The following is a 25,218-nucleotide window of genomic DNA, read 5'->3' on the forward strand; positions in this document are numbered from 1 at the left end:
TAAGTGTTGTGATGGTTGTTCTTGTCAGAAAAAAAAACATGTATTCAACTTTCACTTAACTTTAATATTTATAAAAAGGGGTGATTGTGAAAAAGGGGGGGGGGGGGGGCAAATTTATCATAGGATTCTTGACTATAGTAAGTAAAAAAAATTTTTTTTTCACTTCTTCAGAGCTGTCTTTTTTTTTAATTTTAGAAGTCTTAAATCTCGTCAGATATTATATTTTGTAAACGTAACAGTTATGTTAGTTCAGATTGTTTCACGAAGTCTTACACTAAAAAATTCAATCACAACATAGAACACATATCGAGAAGACGGAGATCAGTGACAACGTCCAACGGGAAACGAACTGATTTGATACAATTAACGATTTTCTGAATTTCATAGAATGTTTACCTTTATTAAACCTTTTATTCATAAAATAATCTGTGATACAAGCTGCTTTCCTTTTATAAGACATAATATTGCTGTTGTTGTTTAAATTCATCAACAATTTGCTGCTTGAAAATATACTGCTAAATCGTCGCATTTTAAAGCGCTCTTACGATACAGATACAGACACATGGTTTATAATTATCACTTCTCCTACTTTGGAGGTGTGCCTAAATTGGCAGAAGATAGATCTATACTTTAACGTGGACCTCGACGAAGACACCTTTAAACATACACATGAACGGCGTAGAACGGTGATTATCAAGGAATGAAAGAAATAAGATTTGAACGATCTTCAAAAGAATTTTACACATTTTTTTTTTGTATTTTTATTTTTTCTGCCGGTACCAGACGCTTCCGAAGGCGGGTAAAAGTACCGGGTACCGGGTCTTAATGAATGCACTGGTACTCATATCTCCACTAGTCACATTGTAGATTTACTTACATGTAACATTAGCAAGAGTGATTGTAATAAAATCAGTTATATGTACCCTAATTACCACTAGTCACACTGTAGATTTATTTACATGTAACATTAGCAAGAGTGATTGTAATAAAATCAGTTATATGTACCCTAATTACCACTAGTCACACTGTAGATTTACTTACATGTAACATTAGCAAGAGTGGTTGTAATTAAATCAGTTATATGTACCCTAATTACCACTAGTCACACTGTAGATTTACTTACATGTAACATTAGCAAGAGTGGTTGTAATTAAATCAGTTTAATGTACCCTAATTACCACTAGTCACACTGTAGATTTACTTGCATGTAACATTAGCAAGAGTGGTTGTAATTAAATCAGTTTAATGTACCCTAATCACCACTAGTCACATTGTAGATTTACTTACATGTAACATTAGCAAGAGTGATTGTAACTGGATCACCTGGCCTTGCTGTCATGAAACTTTGGAGCACGATTATTGTACTCAGACTCAGAAATCAACCAATCAAACTACTGGATTTGGTGTTTCGAGCACAAATTTTGTACTGAGTAAAGTTTTATGACTGAGGACCCTGGTATGTTTTACAACATTGTATGATAAATCCCAGAGTTGTATACCCAGAGTTGTCTAGTTGAATAATTAGAACAAAATTAAACCCTTGCTTTAGCAAAAATAATGGCATAAATATTTTTTTTCTTTTTACAGCTGTAAATGGAAACTGTGACAGAAATGCAATATCAGCATGTCTTGCTGGTTTGGGTCAAGGTAGTGAAAATCCTCAGGCACAATGTGCGTAAGTATCTATCATCAATAATAAACTCACAGATTTGTATTGTCAGTTTTTGAGAACAAAATGTAACTCAGAAATTTATGATAAATGATAATAAAGTGCATATGTAAAGGGGATTGGTTAAGAACTTTGTAAACATGGAAACTTTGTTCTTTGGTCTTTAATAATGGATAGTGTCTCATTGGCTATTACGCCACATCTCCTTATTAGCTCACCTGGCCTAAAGGGCCTAGTGAGGTTTTCTCATCACTTGTCGTCCGTCATCGTCTGTTAACTTTTACAAAAATCTTCTCCTCTGAAAGGACTGGGCCAAATTAAACCAATCTTGGCCACAATCATCATTGGGGTATATAATTTACAAAATGTGTTTAATGAGCCTGCCTACCAACCAAGATGGCCGACTTGGCTAAAAATAGAACATAGAGGTAAAATGAAAGTTTTGTCTATTATTTTGAAAATCCCTATAAATAGAGTCTGACGGGCAGAATTATAGGAATGATTGTTCTTTAAGAAATTTAGGTAAAAAACTGTCAGACAAATTTTTACAGGAGTTATTGCCCTTAAATGACAATAATTACTATTTTTAAAAATGTTTGCCTATTATCTTGAAAATTATAATAGATAGATAGAAACTTTAAAAAGCAAAAATAATCAACAAGACAAGATCTTCAAAAAAGTCAACATGACCTGAATAGTCAAGACAACTTCTTATAAGAGTTATTGCTCTTTAATGACTATTTTTACCATTTGTTTGCGTTATTGCCTACTATCTTAAAAACTATAATAGATAGAGAGAATCTTTTTAAGCAAAAATGATCAGCACAATATTTTTGGGGGGTGGGGCAATTCGCAACAGCATAGTGTATTGCACAAAAGCAAAAAATTGAATATTAATTCAAATCATATAACCAGTTCTAAGTTCTTTGACTACAGTTATTCTGTGTCAGAAACCTATTATGTGTCAAACATTTAATTTCAATCCAAATTCAGACCTGTTATCAAGCACGAATATTGTGTCCATTTTTGCCCCAACTGTTCAGGGTTGGACCTCTGCGGCCGTATCCAGCTGCGCTCGGCGCAGCAATTTATTTTCATATGTGCCTTATATCTTAAATACTATAAAAGATAGATAGAAACTTTAAAAAACAAAAATGATCAGTAAAACCAGATCTACAAATAAGTCAATATAACCGAAATTTTTAGTCCTTATTGAAGTTATTGCTCTTTAATGAAGATTTTCCCCATTTTTAGCTCACCAGGGCCCGAAGGGCCCCATGTGAGCTTATGCCATCACTTGGCGTCCGTCGTCGTGCGTCGTCTGTCGTCGTCGTCGTAGTCTGTCATCGTCTGTCATTGTAAACTATTTCAAAAATCTTCTCCTCTGAAACTACTGGGCCAAATACCTTCAAACTTTAACTAAATGTTCCTTAGGGTATCTAGTTTATAAATTATATCCGTAGTTTTGATCCATCGACAAACATGGCCGCCATGGCTAAAAATAGAACATAAGGGTCAAATGCAGTTTTTGGCTTATATCTCAAAAACTAAATCTTTTAGAGCAAATGTGACATGGAGTAAAATTGTTTAATTGGTCAAGATCTATCGGCCCTGTAATTATCAGACGAATCGAACAACCCATTGTTGGGATGCTGCCACTGAATTGGTAGTTTTAACAAAATTTTGCAGTTTTTTGTTATTATTTTAAATATTACTATAAATATATGTAAACTGTAAGCAGCAATAATGTTCAACAAAGTAAGATCTACCAAAAAGTTAATATGACCAAAATTGTCAATTGACCCCTTAAGGAGTTATTGCCCTTTAAAGACAATTTTACACAATTTGTTCATCAAGTTTGCTAACATTTAAAAATCTTCTCCTCTGAAACACAGGTGAGCGATTCAGGCTCTTGAGAGCCTCTTGTTTCCCATTTTTACCTATTATCTTGAAAAACGTAATAGATAGATAGAAACTTTAAAAAGGAAAAAATGATCAGCAAGACAAGATCTACAAATGTGCCATAATGGCTGAAATCTTCCGCGGACTAGTAATTTTAGTTATTGCCCTTAAATGATAATTTTTAATATTTATATACATTTTTTGCCTTTTATCTTGAAAACTATAATAGATAAATAGAAACTTTAAAAAGGAAAAATGATCAGCAGGATAAGAAGATCTACAAACATGTCAACAAAAAAAAACTGAATTATTGCGTCTCTGTGATATGCTGAATCTTATTGTGCATTTAGATTTTTTTATTTTGGGCCCTGTTTTCATATTAGTCCATATTAAGGTTTGAAGGGTCCAAAATTAAACTTTATTTGAATTCAACTAAAATTAAATTTTTTGTGTTTTTTTATATGCTGAATCTAACCATGTTGTTAGATTTTGGATATCAGACCATACTAGGTAAATTAAATGTCCCATTTCAAATTTTTAAGATCTTTGACCACATTTATTTTGTGTCAGAAATCTATATTATGTCAAAAATTTGATCACAATCCAAATTCAGACAGTATCAAGCTTGAATATTGTGTCCAAACTTGCCTCAACTGTTCAAGGTTCGACCTCTGCAGTCGTATCAGGCTGCGCTCGGTGAAGCATTTTATTACCTATTATCTTGAAAATTGTAATAGGTAGATAGAAACTTTAGATAGCACAAATGATCAGCAAGACAAGATCTACAAATGTGCCATAATGGCTGAAATCTTCAGTCGACTCGTTATTTGAGTTATTGTCCATTAATGATAATGTTTAGCATTGCCTATTATCTTGAAAACTATGATAGATAAATAGAAACTTTATAAAGGAAAAATTATCAGCAAGATAAGATCTACAAACATGTCAACATGACTGAAATTGGCAGTTAACTCATAAAAGAGTTATTCCCCTTTTATGACGATTTTTACTCAAAAGTGGCCATTGTTGAAGATGCAGGTGAGTTACACAGGCTCTTTAGAGCCTCTAGTTTTAGTTTTACCTATTATCTTAAATCTATAAAAGATAGATAGACACTTTAAATAGCAAAAATGGTCAGCAAGACAAGATATACATATAAATATTACGATTTTCCCCTTTTTTGTGCTTTGGACAAAATTAAAGACAATAGTGAGAAACTGTCTAAAAAAACAATGATTAGCAATACAATATCAACCAATGAGAGATTTTTGTAATGAATTCTATTCTATTCTTCAATGTTGGAGAGCGACTATTGTTGAAGATGCACAAAGACCTAGGTGAGTGACATGCCTGTTTAACCATGCTACAGAATAAGTTGTGCAACTGCTATATATAAAGCAGCTGCTTCTTGTGAAACTTTATAAACTTCTTATTTTCATCTAAAACTTTTATTCATAGAACATTCGAGAATGTCAAGAAATGTATTGCACCACATAAAGATGCTTGCGCTGGGGATCCAACACTGGCTGCCATAGCACCTTTAGAGCAGATGTGCAGTGGTGGTGGTGGTAACCCACCAAACATTCCAAATGGTAATTATTCATTCAGTGCTATTGTGATTATTATATTATATTTAAAAGATCCATAATTATTAGATTTTTATACGACCACAGTCGTATATTGGTATGACGTTGGCGTAGTCGTCTTCGTCGTCGTCTGAAGACACATTGGTTTTCGCACAATAACTTTAGTTTAAGTGAATGGATCAATACCACAAAAGGAAGGTTGGGGGCCAAAGATAAGCATTTTTCTAATTTCCAGACAATAACTTGTGGAACAGTGTATGGATCTCTCTGAAAAAATCCATATGAAAGATTTGACATCATATTTTAAATTCTATTATAAAATAGATTAAGTTAGCACTATGGTAAATTTAAATGGGTAATTATGGTTGCAAACTCCATTGGAAATTTGAATTGAGATTATGACCATATCTTGAGGGAAAGAATTTTTTGGGGGGAAAAAGGGGGGGGGGGGGGGTCAATTTTTTCTCATATCAGATTTCAGAAATTAAATGAAAAATTATTTTTTTTGCAAAAAAAAAGTGTGTTTGTGTATGTGTGTGTGTGTGTGGGGGGGGGGGGGGGGGGGGGGTGGTGTTAATATGCAACAGCATAGTGTATTGCACAAAAGCAAAAAAAAAAGGGGGGGGTAAATTTTTTATTTTTTTTTGTGGGGGAGGGGGGATCAATTCGCAACAGCAAAGTGTGTTCCACTAAAGCAAAAAATTGAATTTAAATTCAAATCATAAAACCAATTCTAAGTTCTTTGACTACAGTTATTCTGTGTCAGAAACCTTTTATGTGTCAAATATTTAATTACAATCCAAATTCAGACCTGTATCAAGCACGAATATTGCGTCCATTTTTGCCCCAACTGTTCAGGGTTGGACCTCTGCGGTCGTATCCAGCTGCGCTTGGCGAAGCAATTTATTTTTAAATAATTGATTTATCATCTGGTTTTTTTACGACCGCAAAAAATTTTTGCGGTCGTATATTGGTATGACGTTGGCGTCTTCGTCGTCGTACGGCGTCGTCGTTGTCCGGCATCGTCCGAAGACACATTGGTTTTCGCACTCTAACTTTAGTTTAATTGAATGGATCTCTATGAAATTGTACCATAAGGTTCAAGATCACAAAAGGAAGGTTGGGATTGATTTTGGGGGTTATGGTACCAACAGTTAAGGAATTAGGGGCCAAAAATAAGCATTTTTGTAACTTCCAGACATAACTTGTGTGTTAGTGTATGGATCTCTCTGACATTGTACCACAAGGTTCCATATCACACAGGGAATGCTGGGATTGATTTTGGGGGTAATTGCCTCAAAATATTAGGAATTAGGGGCCAAAAAAGGGGCAAAAAACAAGCATTTTTCTAGTTTCATGACAATAACTTGTGTATAAGTGTATGGATCTTTCTGAAATTGTACTACAAGGTTCCATATCACAAAGGGAAAGCTGGAATTGAGTTTGGGGGTAATTGCCCAAAACGTTTAGGAATAAGGGGCCAAAAAGGGGCCAAAAATAAGCATTTTTCTAGTTTCCGTACAATAACTTGTGTTCAAGTGTATGGATCTCTCTGAAATTGTACCACAAGGTTCCATATCACACAGGGAATGCTGGGATTGATTTTGGGGGTAATTTCCTCAAAATATTATGAATTAGGGGCCAAAAAAGGGGCAAAAAACAAGCATTTTTCTAGTTTCATGACAATAACTTGTGTTCAAGTGCATGGATCTCTCTGAAATTGTACTGCAAGGTACCATACCACAAAGGGACGGCTGGGATTGATTTTGGGGGTAATTGCTTCAAAATTTTAGGAATTAGGGGGCAAAAAACAAGCAATTTTCTAGTTTCAGGACAATAACTTGTGTGTAAGTGTATGGATCATTTTGAAATTGTACTACAAGGTTCCATATCACAAAGGGAAAGCTGGGTTTGAGTTTGGGGGTAATTGCCCTAAACGTTTAGGAATTCGGAGCCAAAGAGGGGCCAAAAAACAAGCATTTTTCTAGTTTTCAGACAATAACTTGTGTTCAAGTGTATGGATCTCTCTGAAATTGTACTGCAGGTACCATACCACAAAGGGAAGGCTGGGATTGAGTTTGGGGGTGATGAATCATAAGGGGGTTCAAAAAATTTGGGGGGGTGGGGGGGTTCTTTAAAATTTTCCATTTTAAATTGATTATTTCTGATTTATATATAAAAGCAAATAATAATGATATGGTTTGAATAGGTAAATTAAAAAATTTTAAGTTCTTAGACCACATTCATTCTGTGTCAGAAACCTGTGCTGTGTCAAATATTTAATCACAATCCAAATTCAGTGCTGTATCAAGCTTGAATGTTGTGTCCATACTTGGCCCAACTGTTCAGGGTTCGACCTCTGCGGTCGTATCAAGCTGCGCCCAGCGGAGCATTTTATTATATGCCTGTCAAAGACTGGATGTTTTATAGTATACCTGTAGGCTGTCCATCCATCAACACTTTGTATAACTCAAATTGGCTTTAATCAGTTCTCATATAAAGTTAACATATTAGAATTAACTACTCGCTTTAGATTTTTTATTTTTGCTACAATTTTCATACAGAAATTAATTACTGAAGTGTTCAAAGTGGTACATTGAATTTGACGTTGTCAAGGTGAGAGAAACAATGAAAAGTGAAAGTAGCAATAAAGAGTTATAAATAGATAAGATAAATATAGAAAAATAAAGTTTGTTTACAATGTAAATTGAGTTCTTTTACTTTTATATGATAAATGACATTGTTCTAGCCTTTAGAACAATGTCATTTATTTAGAACAATGTCATTTATCATATAAAAGTAAAAGGAACTCAATTTACATTGAAAACAAACTTTATTTTTCTATATTTATCTTATCTATTTATAACTCTTTATTGCTACTTTCACTTTTCATTGTTTCTCTCACCTTGACAACGTCAAATTCAATTTTAACTAAAAAATACATCAAAAATTGAATTATTGGGGTTATTTAATATGCTGATTCAAATCAGGTATTTAGATTTTTAATTTTGAGACCTGTTTTCAAATTGTTCCACATTAAGGTCCAAAGGGTCCAAAATTAAACCTTGTTTGATATCAACAAAAGTTTAATATATTGAGTTCTTTGATATGCTTGATCTAATGGTATATTTAGATTTTGGATTTTGGGTCCCATTATCAAATTGGTCCATCTTGAGGTCCAAAGGGTCCACAATCAATCTTTGTTTGATTTCATCAACATTTAAACATTGAATTCTTAGGGTTCTTTGATATGCTGAATTTAACCATGTGTTTAGATTTTGGATATTGGACCATGATAGGTTAAAAGTCCAATTTCAAATTTTCTAATACGAAAACATGGACTAAGCTTTTTCAGCTTATTTTATTTGGAGACAAGCTCTCACATGTACAATTCTTACTAGATTTTTAGGAAAAACTATACAAATTGAAAATAAAAGAAAATTGTTTACTTACCCTTCACTTTCACAGATTTCCACATCATTTTTCTATCCTCTGGTACCTCCATTGTCTCAAATGCAAATGATGAAATGAATCCTGCAGCACTATTAAAGACTATGTAATTTGATACCCAAATGCTGTCAAAAAGTTATATTTCATGAGATAAAGGGGAATTAGTACTATATTACATTTTTTTATAACATAGCAAGTTTCAATAATATTACAGTATTCGGTAATACCATAATGTTTGGACTGTTATATCAGAGGTTCATATCAGCAATGGCTCGCATAAACTTAAAAGACATTGTTGATTAACTATTTTTAAAGGAGTTATGCCCCTTTGATATATAAATCTAATTTATCTGCAAAATTGCACTGTTAGTGCTCTCAAGCCTGCATGTCTTCAGGATTGGTAAGAAATTTATATTGCAGGGTTTATATTAGCAATGTTTTGTAGGAGTTTGAAAATCAGTGCTGATCAATTATTTTTGTGTCCCTTGAAAATGTTTTATGGGAAATTGCATTGTAAGCCCTCTTAAGGCTTCATTTCTTGTCTGAATTTTGTTATATTTGAATTCAAAGGTTTATATCAGTTATTCTTGGATAAGTTCGAAAATTAGTGCTAATCAACTTCTTTTGATGCAATTATATCCCTTTAAAATGTAGTTTACTATGCAAATTCCATTTTAAGCACTCTGATCCCTATATTTGTTGTTGGATTTTTATGAAATGTATATTTTAGATTTATATCAGTAAAGCATTGGAAGTGTTCAATAATCAGAGTTGATCAAGTATTTTTATTATTTGTTATGCCGCTTGGAAATAGAAATTATATGGAAAGTAACATTGTTAGCCATCTCTTGCCTACATTTCTTCTACGATATTAATGAAAAAGTTTGAAAGATTGAAGGAATATTACTGCCCTTGAACATAAGTGTATTGGCAGGGGATATTAGAATACTGTTCTTTTACTATTCCTTTTTATTATATTAGTTTGTGCAGTTGATGTTTGTGCCATGAGCATGCAGCAATATCAGCCAAAGAGTTCAGGTGAACCTATTGAAGCAACACCAGAGCTTTGTGCGTAAGTAATTATAAACAGCTTGTTGCTCAATACAATACAAAGTGTATGTTTTTAAAAAATGTAAAGAATCGAGTATGAAAGAATTGTAAAATGTAAAATGTTTTGTAAAATGTAGCTTGAAGTAAGTCATATATAAAGAATCTAGTTTGTCGAGGTTCTGGATTAAAAAAAAATTTCAGCTAACTTTTAAGTATACTCTAGATGCTAATGATTATATTGTATGAAGTGTCTCACAATGAGCAGGAGTACATGTAGGTCAACATGACCTAAATGTCATGGTTGAGATACCATGATGAAAAAGATACCATAAAATATAGGATAATCTAATCTTGCATGTAGTTATAACATGAAAGTATTATATTGGCAGGAACTACAACGATTTATTAGCACTTACTTATAATCCGGGGAGTACTGTAGAAAAAATATAGAAACTGTCTAATTAGTAAGCTATTGTTAATTTCCTTTTGTGACTATCTGCGATGCCACCATCCTAAATTGACCACAGATACTTCTTATCAATCACATGGTTTTTATCGAGACAGTTTCACATTGGTTGACCTTTAGGCATAAACAACTTACCGTAGATACTCGCCTAATAGTCGATCCTACTATAAGTCGGGGTCCCTTTTCAGCTCCAAATTCTAAGGATTTAGTCTTGACCCTCGTATAAGTCGGACAAAATTTGGGCATTTTTTTTTCAGCTGACAGTAACTGAACGCCGGTAAAACCAATGCAAATCCAGGAATAATATTCATTTCTGCATTAATGTTTGTTTGGTTTGAATTTAGTTGATGCTCATCATGATAATTTATATTGCTGTTAATAATAAAGATGTATTCATTTCTCTTGTTTTGTTCACTGTTCAAATGTTAGATTAGCCATGTGTTGTTTACGTAATGCATCAATGATTTTGTAGGGTATGACTAACAACCTATTGTTTGAGAAAAGCGAGTATAAACCAATATGAACCTGAAAAATTTAAAGTCAATCAACACTTGATGAAAATATTTTTCACAGCATACATAACTCGGTGTTAAATGAGCATGTACACTTCATAATTCTTATTATATTGTGATGATTAAAGGATTAAAAAAATTAAGTGAAGCTAATCAATATATTAAAATAACTAACTCCAACTCATTAGTGTCATCTGTTTACCTATCATTGATAGGTTTCACACCTTTAGTGAATACAACTCTTTGTCTCTTAATTGGGGTTATCAATGGATTATATTGGCTTGTCAATCAATTTTGTAATTTGTGTTTACCTGAGACACTATAATGAATAATATTTTGATTTTGGGAATGAATCTTAAAATTATTTTTTGATTATTATATGATTTATAAGCATTGAATTGATATCATGATATCACAATAATGACACAATAACTCCGCTGAAAACATCCTTTCACATATTTGGTACATTGTTATCTCCTTTTCATTTTTGGTTCTTGGCTCTTCTTTTGGGTTTATAGGAAAACCATGTGACCATGAAAATCAATACACAAACCGGAAACAGTAGAATTTCAACACGAATTTGCAGAAAATGTTTACCAAAGAACAAATAAAACACAAAGAAAGTATTGAAGTCATTTATTTTCAACAAAAACTTTTTATTTATTGATTTATGTAGGTTTGGCAATCAAAAACGTAGTTTTGACCAGGAAATTCACTCCTGACCACTTTTCTCAAGCTTGGATTTTTCCTCTGGTCGCTAGATCTCGTCTATTAGTCGGCCCCCCTCTCTGGATTATGAATTTTACTCCCAATTTTCCGACTAATAAGCGAGTAGGAACGGTATTAAAACAAGTTGACTGATGCATTAAAAATGAAAATCAACCAAGAATTATTTATTCTACAACGTTTTAAAATAGTGAGTGACAGTATTATATTTTTTTATAGGGGTTACAGCACATGGACTTGAGTGTGTAGGTAAAGGTAGTATCTTTGGTTTGCTTGCTTGCTAGCTGAACCATGAAATCATTATTAGCTAAAGTACTACCTTCCTTTTATAGGTGGAGTCAATAGTTAAAGAGAGAACCAATCAAAAATAGGGACAGTGTATAAACATTGAGAAACCTTTATTTACAAGTCAGTTTAAAAATAGGTTTTCATTCTAAATTTAAAATCTTGTAACAATTATAAGCTAAATCACAAGCATGTTTTAGGTGTGTTTGATTTGTCAATATCATTTCAATCAATTAACTCTGTTCATTTATAATTAGATTATTTACATGTGTAATTTTATACTGTAAGCATTAGTTTAATATGATTTAATCGATTTATTCAACAACAAAAACACTTTTCATATACTTATAATATATGTTTATTGTCGCCCGCACAATGCGTTGAGGGGGACATAGGAATACTGTGCATCTGTCCGTCCGTCTTGTCTGTTTGTCTGTCCATCTGTCCGTTTGTCCGTCCGTCCGGTCTTGTTAGCACTCTCACATGTACAATTCTTGCCAGATTTTTATAAACTTATATCATAGGTTTATATCAGCAATGTCTCGGACGAGTTCAAAAATCAGCGCAGATCAATAGTTTTTATGCCCCACCTAGGGGCATTATGTTTTTCGTTCTGTGCGTCCATTCGTCCGTCCGTCCGTCTGTCCCACTTCAGGTTAAAGTTTTTGGTCAAGGTAGTTTTTGATGAAGTTGAAGTCCAATCAACTTGAAACTTAGTACACATGTTCTTTATGATACGATCTTTCTAATTTTAATGCCAAATTAGGAGTTTTGACCCCAATTTCACGGTCCACTGAACATAGAAAATGATAGTGCGAGTGGGCAGGTTAAAGTTTTTGGTTAAGGTAGTTTTTGATGAAGTTGAAGTCCAATCAACTTGAAACTTAGTACACATGTTCCCTATGATATGATCTTTCTAATTTTAATGCCAAGTTAGAGTTTTGACCCCAATTTCACGGTCCACTGAACATAGAAAATGATAGTGCGGGTGGGTCATCCCTGTACTATGGACACATTCTTGTTTAAAGAGTTATGCCCTCGGAAATATTAATAATATGGAAAATTGCATTGTTAGTGCTCTCATGTGTACAATTCTTGCCAGATTTTTATGAAACTTATATTGTAGGTTTATATCAGCGATGTCTCGGACAAGTTTGAAAATAATAGCTGATCAATTATTTTTAAAAGAATTATGCCCCTTAGAAATATCTATTATATGGAAATTTGCATTGTAAGTGCTCTCACATGTACAATTTTTGTCAGATTTTTACCAAATTCACATCAATAGCTAATATCAGCAATGTAACAGACAATTTCGAAGAAAAAAATGCAGATCAAATATTTTTAATGAGTTATGCCCCTTGGAAATATCAAATATACCAGAAATTGCTCTTAAGCCTTCAACTCTCTAAGATGATTAAAAAAAAATTTAAAAATAAAAAAAAATTTTTTTTTAGTTATTGACCTTTAACAAATAAAATATGTGTAACGTGGGGGACATTGAAATTCTGTTCTTTTATATATATAATAAGGATATCATTATCTTAGAATTTGTTATAAATGAACAGACATAATTGATTGAAATGAAAAATTGACAATTCAAACAGACCTAAAACATGCTTGACACTAGATTTTAAATTTAGATTGAAAAAGTATTTTTAAACTGACTTTTAAAACTGGTTTCACTCTGTTAATATACTGTCAGTACTTTTGATTGGTTCTCTGCTATTGACTCATATACTGTCAGTACTTTTGATTGGTTCTCTGCTATTGACTCTGCCCAAAGGAAGGTAGTAACTTAGCAACTTATGATTTCATGGTTCAGCTAGCAAGCAAGCAAACCAAATATACTACCTTTACCTACACACTCAAGTCCATGTGCTGTAACTTACAAAGTATTATACCTGTCATGGTGTGTTATTTGGCTTATATTTGTGTTAGTGTTATTTTGGATAAAAAATATGTTTTATTTTAAGAAAGAAAATTTTAAGTTTGTATTTTGTAACATTTTTGATTAATTTTGGTTTAATTGATTTTTACCTATGCTGTGGCATTAATACTTGAAATGTCACAGTTTGCTCAAAGCACTTTGTTTTGAAATATTAATTGTAATTAGCATATGTCATTTTGAAAGTTTAAGATTTTATCAAAACATTATAGGATTAGGCTTTGTTAATTAAAGTCTATTTTTGCTAATGAGAGTAATATTTACATGTCGAGTATTATTGATCTATTTTTGGATTTAGTATAAATAGCGTTCTGAAATTTAGGAAAATCAGTCACCTTTCGGAAACCTTAACTTGCACTGCTAAAGTCTATTATACTGGATCTGTAAGACTGTTGATCAGTCTACCAGTTGACTTTGTAGTGTTTAGACAAAAATGTATTTTTGACTCGCCTTTTATTTTTGAGAAAACTTTAGAAAACAGTCAGTGTTTCGGAAGCGTAACCTCTCACTACTCACGTCATGATACTGGACCTATAAGACTGTCTACCAGTCTACCAGTTGACGGTTTAGTGTTGAGACAAAATTTATTTCTGACTCATAATTTAACTTTGGAAAATACTTTTGAGAATCTTTTATTTTTGAGACTTTTACATTTTGATTTTGAGATTAAGTTCATTTTATGATTTAGTAGTTTTGGCATTTATTTTACATTTTACATTGTAAGGGGAAATAGTTTTACTTTGGAGTTGATATTTAGATTTGATACTTTGTACTTTAATTATTATTAAGTCTCCCAAACGAAGTTTGGGAAGACTTAATGTTTTTGCTCAGTTCTTATTATTATTATTATTCTTCTTCTTCTTCTTCTTCTTCTTCTTCCGCCGCTTTTAAATTTGAACTTGTCCGCACCCGTTCTCCAAAACCGCTTGTCAGATTAACTTAAGGTTTCACAATATGTTAGACTAACATGTCTAGTGGTGCAATCAGGGTTTTGTTTGTGCAATGGGGTTTATAAAGGGGTACTTTGAGGGGCAAAAAGAAAAGAGGGTTTTACTATAGAACCCTATGGGATTTTATTTTTTTAAATTTTCAAATGATTATAAATTGAAAACCGTTTGTGATAGACACAATCTTTTTAATTGAAAATGTTCTAAATGATAAAGCCCATTAAATGATATACTGGGTTAGTCCCCAGGGGTCACCCCCACCCCCTGCCATTTAAGAAAGTTCGAATACCTTGTAAGTGGTCAAGATCCCCACCCCTAAACCATATATATTTTGGTTTGTTATGCTAAGATGGTTTGAATGATATACAGGGTTAGTCCCCAGGGGTCACCCCGACCCCCTGCCATTTGAGTAAGTTCTAATATCTTGTAAATGGTCGAGATCCCCACCCCTAAACCATATATATTCTGGTTTGTCATGACAAAGCACATCAAATGAAATACAGGGTAAGTCCCCAGGGGTCACCCCCACCCCCTGCCATTTAAGAAAGTTCTAATATCTTCTAAGTGGTCAAGATCCCCACCCCTAAACCATATATATTCTGGTTTGTCATGCTAAGATGGTTTGAATGATATACAGGGTTAGTCCCCAGGGGTTATCCCGACCCCCTGCCATTTGAGAAAGTTCTAATATCTTGTAAATGGTCGAGATCCCCACCCCTAAACCATATATATTCTGGTTTGTCATGATAAAGCACATCATATGAAATACAGGGTTAGTCCCCAGGGGTCACCCCCACCCCCTGCCATTAAGAAAGTTCTAATATCTTGTAAGTGGTCAAGATCCCCACCCCTAAACCATATATATTCTGGTTTGTCATGATAAAGCACATCATATGAAATACAGGGTTAGTCCCCAGGGGTCATCCCGACCCCCTGCCATTTGAGAAAGTTCTAATATCTTGTAAATGGTCGAGATCCCCACCCCTAAACCATATATATTCTGGTTTGTCATGATAAAGCACATCATATGAAATACAGGGTTAGTCCCCAGGGGTCACCCCGACCCCCTGCCATTTAAGAAAGTTCTAATATCTTGTAAGTGGTCAAGATCCCCACCCCTAAACCATATATATTCTGGTTTGTCATGATAAAGCACTTCAAATGAAATACAGGGTTAGTCCCCAGGTGTCACCCCCACCCCCTACCATTTAAGAAAGTTCTAATATCTTCTAAGTGGTCAAGATCCCCACCCCTAAACCATATATATTCTGGTTTGTCATGCTAAGATGGTTTGAATGATATACAGGGTTAGTCCCCAGGGGTCATCCCGACCCCCTGCCATTTGAGAAAGTTCTAATATCTTGTAAATGGTCGAGATCCCCACCCCTAAACCATATATATTCTGGTTTGTCATGATAAAGCACATCAAATGAAATACAGGGTTTGTCCCTAGGGGTCCCCCCCCCCCCTTCCATTTGAGAAAGTTCTAATATGTTGTAAGTGGTCAAGATCCCCACCCCTAAACCATATATATTCCTATTTGTCATGTCTCGAACATTTGAATGACGTATATGGTCAGTCCCCAGGGGTTCCTCCCCACCCCCAATGTTCTAGTATCTTGTAAATGGTCGAGATCACCACCCCTAAACCATATATATTCTGGTTTGTCATGCCAAGATGATTTGAATGATATACAAGGTTAGTCCAAAGGCATCACTAATGCATATAACTTTACTGGACCAAACCAATTTTCACTGGAAGTTGCCCAATGTCAGGCGACCCTTGGAATTATGAATTATGGGAGCTTCGTTTGGGAGACTTCGTAACAGCATCCTGTTACATTCATTTCTTGTTATTATTTGGCATTGTTTAATAATTGATTGTTATCATCATTCCTCTAAATTGTTATTGCTAATTAAATTATGAAAACCTTCCTTGCGTTTTAGCTATGCCTATCAGAACATTAAGTCTAGCGATAGACTGACCCCCTGTCCCTTGGTTCCAGCACATACGAGTTAGCTCCCCCTTATCTAACAGTTCTCTGTGGGACCTTGGTGACAGATATGGTGGAGTTTGACCCTGGGCATGATACAAATGAAATTCTGCATAGCATAGCTAGAATGTAGGTTGGCAAAATTCATTCAAAATTATCTAAAACTTAAATTTTCAAAATTGAGACAACAGCAGGAGAGACAATAAGAGGAAGAGAGAACCAGTAACAGCAGAGACAAGTTGTAGATTCAACAACACACAACTAAAAGATAAGTACATCTTGCTTATTATATTACGCTTTAACATTTTAAGTGAAGAGTACAGATGTATGTTGATTCTTGGTGTGAATCTGTAATTTTATAATATTTGTCAACTTTACAGAAGTGAACGTTCAGTTCAGGAGAAACTTTATTTGTGCAATTAATTTTATATGATTGGGAAATTTGACTCATAGTAGAGAGAATATAACATAAACAAGATATTGACAAAAATTCCTTTTAGTTTCAGTTTGGTAATGGGAATAGAAAAATCATGGGAAGAAAGAGAATTTTAAAAGGATGGTGCTGCAAAAAAGACAGATGTGCCAGGCTATCCAGTGTTATACCAGGAACAGCAAGTATCCAGTTCAGAACAACCATGGAGAGGAACTTTGTTGAAATTGGACTAGAGAACCTTCAAGTGAGATGTTTAGTAGTTAGTGGAGCTTCTTTTAACTGTATCAGCCAACATCAGTTGTATCGTCTAAACACCACTACAGCGATACAGAAATCAACAATCAGTAGTGCAATAGGTGTCTGTGGAGAAGTGCATGCAATAATCGGAGAAATAGTGCTTCAACTTTCTTTTGGACATCTTAGTAGAAATTCATAATTTTTTAACATAACTTGCTAGAGCTTATTTATTGGATTAAACTTTTTGTGAAACAACAAAGCAAAAACAGACTAAAAGAACAATACTTTGATATTACCAACTCAGATCATTAAGACATTAGTGAATATCATGATGGTGCTTATCATGTTACCATAGCAACCTTCCAAGACAGTAGTACATAGAAAACAATCAGTTTCTATCTTTTTTTTGTAGTTCTAGGAATTAATAGGAGTGCACGCCTGTTGGTTCTTTTTACTACATCAATTTGAATTTTGGATTACAGGGATATTATTTTATAATTCATCTGTTAAATTTCCTAACAAGGAATACAGGTTGCTGGAAGCTAGCACATTGAAATAAATTGTTGGTATATTTATTTTTTGGCATCTGGTTATAGTTTGTAGTGTCAGAGTGTATTCAGATTTTTATAGGTGTTACTAATGTGAATGTTTATATCATGTTTGGGGACAAACATATAAGAGTAGGGGGGAATATGTCATGGTGTGTTATTTGGCTTATATTTGTGTTAGTGTTATTTTGGATAAAAAATATGTTTTATTTTAAGAAAGAAAATTTTAAGTTTGTATTTTGTAACATTTTTGATTAATTTTGGTTTAATTGATTTTTACCTATGCTGTGGCATTAATACTTGAAATGTCACAGTTTGCTCAAAGCACTTTGTTTTGAAATATTAATTGTAATTAGCATATGTCATTTTGAAAGTTTAAGATTTTATCAAAACATTATAGGATTAGGCTTTGTTAATTAAAGTCTATTTTTGCTAATGAGAGTAATATTTACATGTCGAGTATTATTGATCTATTTTTGGATTTAGTATAAATAGCGTTCTGAAATTTAGGAAAATCAGTCACCTTTCGGAAACCTTAACTTGCACTGCTAAAGTCTATTATACTGGATCTGTAAGACTGTTGATCAGTCTACCAGTTGACTTTGTAGTGTTTAGACAAAAATTTATTTTTGACTCGCCTTTTATTTTTGAGAAAACTTTAGAAAACAGTCAGTGTTTCGGAAGCGTAACCTCTCACTACTCACGTCATGATACTGGACCTATAAGACTGTCTACCAGTCTACCAGTTGACGGTTTAGTGTTGAGACAAAATTTATTTCTGACTCATAATTTAACTTTGGAAAATACTTTTGAGAATCTTTTATTTTTGAGACTTTTACATTTTGATTTTGAGATTAAGTTCATTTTATGATTTAGTAGTTTTGGCATTTATTTTACATTTTACATTGTAAGGGGAAATAGTTTTACTTTGGAGTTGATATTTAGATTTGATACTTTGTACTTTAATTATTATTATTATTTGGCATTGTTTAATAATTGATTGTTATCATCATTCCTCTAAATTGTTATTGCTAATTAAATTATGAAAACCTTCCTTGCGTTTTAGCTATGCCTATCAGAACATTAAGTCTAGCGATAGACTGACCCCCTGTCCCTTGGTTCCAGCACATACGAGTTAGCTCCCCCTTATCTAACAGTGCTCTGTGGGACCTTGGTGACATACCCCTTGCACCTTTGAGTTAGCGAAACTTACTTTGAATATAATCTAGTCTCAGTAGCTCACAAATAAATGACATCTTCTAATTTCAAACAACAGTCAGGTTATTAAATAGCTCTTGATAGAATTTAAACTGACCTACCTAGTTGCAAGAAAATGTGGAATACTCTTGAAGGCTGATGATTTTTTTTGTGTTGAAAGAAATGCAGATGTTACATAAATTCATTTGACTGGATGAAAATTGTATTTTTGATAAGTCTAAATATGTTGTTCTTATTTCCAATAGATTTTCTCTGTCTGCAATTCTAACTTAAATTTTGTATATTGATTGAAGCACAACTCCATTACGTCAGGCTAAAAATCTGAGCAAAATAACAGCTGGTATCTCCAGTGGCAAATAATTTTTAGTGTATTCTTAGTAATGTTTACATATTAAACATTGTGTTTGAAAAATAACAAAGGATTTGAAAGTTGTATTGAACAACGTTTTAAAAATAATAACATTAACTTCTAACTTCTCTGTTATTCTGTGTTACTCCAAATTAATTTCCTTTATTGATAGCATATGCTTCTAATACAAGTTGTGACTTGTCAATAATTTCGTACTAATTCTTTCATTAGATTTTCCAGAATTCAGTATTACCAATAACGTTAATGAGACAGATAGTATGTTACTACATGTATCACAATTGTTATAGATTCCAATGCAGTCATGTCCCAGGATGCCAATAGAACAATTAGTATACTATTGATTTTGATGTAAATCATATATCAGTACGTTGGGGATTTAGAAACTTTGACATAATATTGTCTGCATCAGCATTTCCTTCTGTGGAATAAGTTTACTTTAATATTCATAGTCTGATTGTTTCCATACCGTAAATGTTCCAAGTCAAAGAAAAAAAGTTAATCTATAAAATGAAAAATGAATGATTGCTCATTGATATAATATCCAATGGCAAATATTTTTGTGCATATATAGATTTAGAACAAATAAGTATTGTATCTCAGATAATTTGGTTAAAAGGAAAAGTTGTGCTTATAGTCAATGAAACAGATACTCCAAGTTAATAATAAACAATAGACATCTATATGGGACAAAATAAAATCTTAAAAGTAGGGGACCAAATAAACAAAGATACTACTACTGCAGGGTTTCTGCAATGCATAGTAATTACTGAAATTACAAAATGTGTGTCTGACTAGTTATACATGTAACAAATGAAGAGATTATATAGCCAGTAGAATAATTTCCTGATTTCATACTTCTTGTATAATTAAAATTTTCTGGTTTGGTAAAAGCCTTATATAAAAGTCACATTTATTTACAGAAAAGTGCTCTTGAAGGGCTGAAACTGGAATAAGTAAAAAAAAAAATTACTTACCAATAGTCTTCTATTTAATTTCATTACAGGGCAGCGAGTAAATATAAAACTTGTGTAGAACAGGGAAAGTCTCAATGTCCAGACTCCCAAAGTGTTACAAATGCAGAGATGATGATAGAATCATACAAAACATTGTGTGGTGGTAAGTACAACCAGAGAGCACACTATGTACAAAAGGTATTTTATGCTGAATGCAAGGTCCCATCAATAAGGTTCTTCATAGATTGAAATAAGTTTTAAATATATAAAGAGTTAAGTAACTGTTCATTAAAAAAACTGTCATTTTCATTTTACAATATATAAAATTGAACTCCCTTTGATTTTGAAGATATTTGCTTTGTAATTCAATATTTCTTTAGACTTCAAAGTCAATTAGAATTTTTAAGAAATCTGTGACCCACATACCTACAAAGTTTTTTTTAGAAATGATAAATAAAAACAAATAAGGATACTTTCATAACTGTTTGAGAAATGCACCTTTAGGTGTATACATGAATGTCTGTCTGCCAGAAGTCATCTGGCCTTGATCCCTTTTCAGGGTTCCATGATCAATGTTAAGTTTTCACTCTGAGATCAGATTCTAAATTACTATTAGTAATAGGTCTACCAGATTTGGTCTAGAATTATTGTAGGGTGTTGATGTTTGTCTAAGTGTGTTTACCTATAAACCTTGACCTCATTTTCATGGTTCATCTGACAGAAGTCATCTGACCTTGGCCTCTTATTGGAGGTTCAGTGATCAATATCAAAATGTTAGCACTTGGTTCAGTTCCTTCGAGAAAAATAGGTCAATTCATCAATAGAATATTTGAATATTTGTAAGGTGTACATAGTCTGTCTAACAGCTAAAACCTGACCTTTGCCACATTTTCAAAGTTCAACAATCAAGGTTAAATGCATATAAAAATAAGAAGATGTGGTATGATTGCCAATGAGACAACTATCCACCAGAGGTCAAATGATGTTAGCAGCTTGAGGTCAGGGCTGGTTTTTCAGTTATTAAGTGTAGTAGGTCAATTATTGTGTAGCCTGTCAATTATTGTGTAGCCAGTCAATTATTGTGTAGCCTAACAGCAAAGCTGGGGCAAGTTAAGGGGATCACTTCTATCTTCTTTGGTTGTCGTAGTGTGAGTTTCCACTTAACACTTTATGTTAATGTGCATTTGTTAAAAACAGCTGTAACATAATTTGGATTTGTACAATACTCTAATTACTACATACAGACAAATGTGTACTTCTTTAATAGACTTTACATTTTGTTATACATTTGTACAATGATATTTAACATTAGTACATGTATTACTTCAATTATGCCGATACATGTATCCTGCAGCAAATTGATAACCTTGTACAGACCAGGAAGATTCAACAGTATAATAGACTTGGAAAGAAGTAGAAAATGAGATTCCGCCAGGTCTCCCACCCCCTCGTTGGTAGACAGGAATTCATTCACCTCCAGAATTCATACTCATCAAGACAATAAATATACCACTATACGATTACGTGTCTGTGTGACAATTTGTGAACTTTCGAACAATTCAACATTTGAACTGTTGAAACATTCTTTAAATTGTATTCAGTAATAAATACTTATTGTATTCCTAAATCGACTTCGTTATACAGCTTGACAGAATTCATCCGAACACTTATAGATTCTTTTACAGGGCATGAAGTTGTTCATTCGCTGTTAAAGTTTTTAATCTAAATGACTTAACTATTTCTCCTTATATCAGTTTGTTAATTTACAACTCCCTGAAAAAGGCTTAGCAAATTTCAACCAAACTTTCACATATTTTCCTACAGGTTCTGAATTAGTACACCTGGAAAATAAGCTTATGATCAGAACAATTTTTCTTTTTTCTCATACCAAAACATACACTTCTGCTTTAATGATTTGAAGACAGCAGGCTTTCAATGAAAGGCTCACACATGGGTTTTAGTTCATGGAATCAATTTGTGATATACATGACGTGTGACGGAGGCAACCTAAATTCAATTTTATGGTTCAAAAATTAGTGTTAAGTCCTCTTGCTTATGTCAGTTTCTCAGCTCCTATAACTATTAGGTCAACTATATTCAGTAAGGATCAATGTAAAGTATAAATGTTTGTCTGAAAGGGGTTCCTTGACCTTGACCTTCATCTAATTTGACTCATTAATTAATATCAAGTTTTCTGTATGCATTTGATATGTCTCTTGTATTTAAGAATGTCAGCATTTAATTCCTTTTTATACATGTGCATCTTTTTTCTAAAAACCAGGCAGGGTCTATTATAATAGTGGTACATTGTTAATTATAAAGCAGAGATGTTATGTTTTCATTTCATTTAGTAACTGGTACAATTGAAAAATATGAAATCAGTTATTGTAATTGTCTTTGATCTTAGAAAATATTTGTCCTCAAATATTGTAATTTAATGATTCATCTCCCTTTTGTAACACATTCTATATTATTTATATCTTCTATGCATATGACTTTTATTAGCTCACCTGGCTAACAGGGCCAGTTTGAGCTTTTTCTATCACTTGGCGTCTGTCGTCTTTGTCTGTTGTAGTCATCTGTCGTCGTCATGGAATAACTTTTTCAAAGATCATCTACAAACTACCAGGCCAAATTTAACCAAACTTGAAGACAGTCATCATTGGAATATCTAGTTTTAAAAATGTGTCTGATGACCTATAATGATCTTTTGTTCTTTAACATTTCAGTTTAGACAGGTTTTACAATATTTAAATGGCATTATTTTGAATTTCAGCTGTAAACCTCCTTAAATCATAGTTAACATTTTTAAACAATAGTTAACATCCTTAAACCATATTTAACAGCCTTTAACCATAGTAAATTCCTTAAACCATAAGCATTCTTAAACCATAGTACATCCTCAAACCATAGTTAACATCCTTAAACCATAGTTAACATCCTTAAACCATAGTTAACATCCTTAAACAATAAACATCCTTAAACCATAGTACATCCTTAAACCATAGTTAACATCCTTAAATCATAGTAAACATCCTTAAACCATAGTTAACATCCTTAAACCATAGTAAACATCCTTAAACCATAGTAAACATCCTTAAACCATAGTTAACATCCTTAAACCATAGTAAACAACCTCAAACAATGACATGGTAAAACACACAACTTATCAACTACCCCCGGTACAAGTTGAGAAGGCAAACTGCATACTTCTAATCTTTCATAATTTAATTATTGAGAAATGAAATCAAGTGATTTCTTGGAAGAGAAATCACCCTGGAGAGTTAAACCTAACGCTTTTAAGTCGGCATTTGCTTCTTCATTTAAGGGGTTAGATCTGGGTTAAGGATGGTAACTAAATTAGCAATGCATTTGTTAAAGTCACTTCCATAAATGCTCTTTGATCAATCATGTGAAGCAGAATAAACAGTGTTACAAAGTTAGAAGCTTGGAGTACATTTATGAAAATGGTTGACACGAACATATCAGTGATTTTATTAGAGCTATGATCTAGATCTTCAAGCAACTTTCGGTTCGATCAATATAATAATGTTTCTGGGTAAGGTTACATGTTTTTCTGTGATTGTTGCCTATGTTAGCTATAGGTAGCACCTTTGAAATTTATATCAGTCTATTTCTGTACAAAGTAGGGTTTATCATATGACTTTGATTGTTAGTCCTAAGTAAGCATGTAATATTTACCTTTGAAATTTGTATCAGTCTATTTCTGTACAAAGCAGGGTATATCATATGACTTTAATTGTTAGTCCTAATTAAGCATGTAATATTTTCCTGGAATAAGATCCCAGTTACAGGATACCAGTCCAGTACCCACTAATGAAGTCCATTAATAAATCCAAAATCTTTTAAATGGGATATTGTACCAAGATGAAAATAATGTAAAGATGCTTAAAATTGTAGTATATCTAAAGGGTATTCATTAAACTTTCAACTTCTATTAAATTTTAAGTGATTCTGAAATGTATAGGGTGGATGATTGTCTGAGTAAATGGTCCAAATTTTATTTTCGATTTTAACCAGGAAGTTAATAAAATGACCCTATTAATATTCAAAACAGTATTGCTCTTTTAAATGCCGGCCATGACCCTCTAAGAATTCCCCAAGAAACCATGAGGGGGCTACTAGTTTGAGAAAGTAACTGAAATTTTGCAGTCTAATATAGGGAATAAAAATATGCCCTTCAATTTGGATAAAATTGCATTGAAGTAATGGGGGAAATAATTGGGTCCCCGTTCCACCTTTGAAATTTGTATCAGTCTATTTCTGTACAAAGCAGGGTATATCATATGACTTTAAATGTTAGTCTTAAGTAAGCATGTAATATTTACAGTTGTATGCTAATTAAGTCTCCCAAACGAAGTTTGGGAAGACTTATTGTTTTTGCTCAGTTCTTATTATTATTATTATTCTTCTTCTTCTTCTTCTTCTTCTTCCGCCGCTTTTAAATTTGAACTTGTCCGCACCTGTTCTCCAAAACCGCTTGTCGGATTAACTTAGGGTTTCACAATATGTTAGACTAACATGTCTAGTGGTGCAATCAGGGTTTTGTTTTTGCAATGGGGTTTATAAAGGGGTACTTTGAGGGGCAAAAAGAAAAGAGGGTTTTACTATAGAACCCTATGGGATTTTATTTTTTTAAATTTTCAAATGATTATAAATTGAAAACAGTTCGTGATAGACACAAACTTTTTAATTGAAAATGTTCTAAATGATAAAGCCCATTAAATGAAATACAGGGTTAGTCCCCAGGGGTCACCCCCACCCCCTGCCATTTAAGAAAGTTCTAATACCTTGTAAGTGGTCAAGATCCCCACCCCTAAACCATATATATTCTGGTTTGTCATGCTAAGATGGTTTGAATGATATACAGGGTTAGTCCCCAGGGGTCATCCCCACCCCCTGTC

At 33.1% G+C, this 25,218-nt stretch overlaps 1 protein-coding gene across 1 annotated transcript in view; it reads left to right on the plus strand.

Annotated features, from left to right (window-relative positions):
* LOC127735491 (uncharacterized) overlaps positions 1-25,218 on the plus strand; it is an 80,020-nt gene that overhangs the window by 30,287 nt on the left and 24,515 nt on the right. The window contains exons 2-5 of the mRNA XM_052245671.1: positions 1,588-1,675; positions 5,030-5,163; positions 9,589-9,679; positions 20,344-20,456. Coding sequence (XP_052101631.1) covers positions 1,588-1,675; positions 5,030-5,163; positions 9,589-9,679; positions 20,344-20,456 — 426 coding nt within the window. The remainder of the gene's footprint in view (positions 1-1,587; positions 1,676-5,029; positions 5,164-9,588; positions 9,680-20,343; positions 20,457-25,218) is intronic.

The sequence above is a fragment of the Mytilus californianus genome, unplaced genomic scaffold (assembly GCF_021869535.1).
Source record: "Mytilus californianus isolate M0D057914Y unplaced genomic scaffold, xbMytCali1.0.p SCAF_3, whole genome shotgun sequence".
NCBI lineage: Eukaryota > Metazoa > Mollusca > Bivalvia > Mytilida > Mytilidae > Mytilus > Mytilus californianus.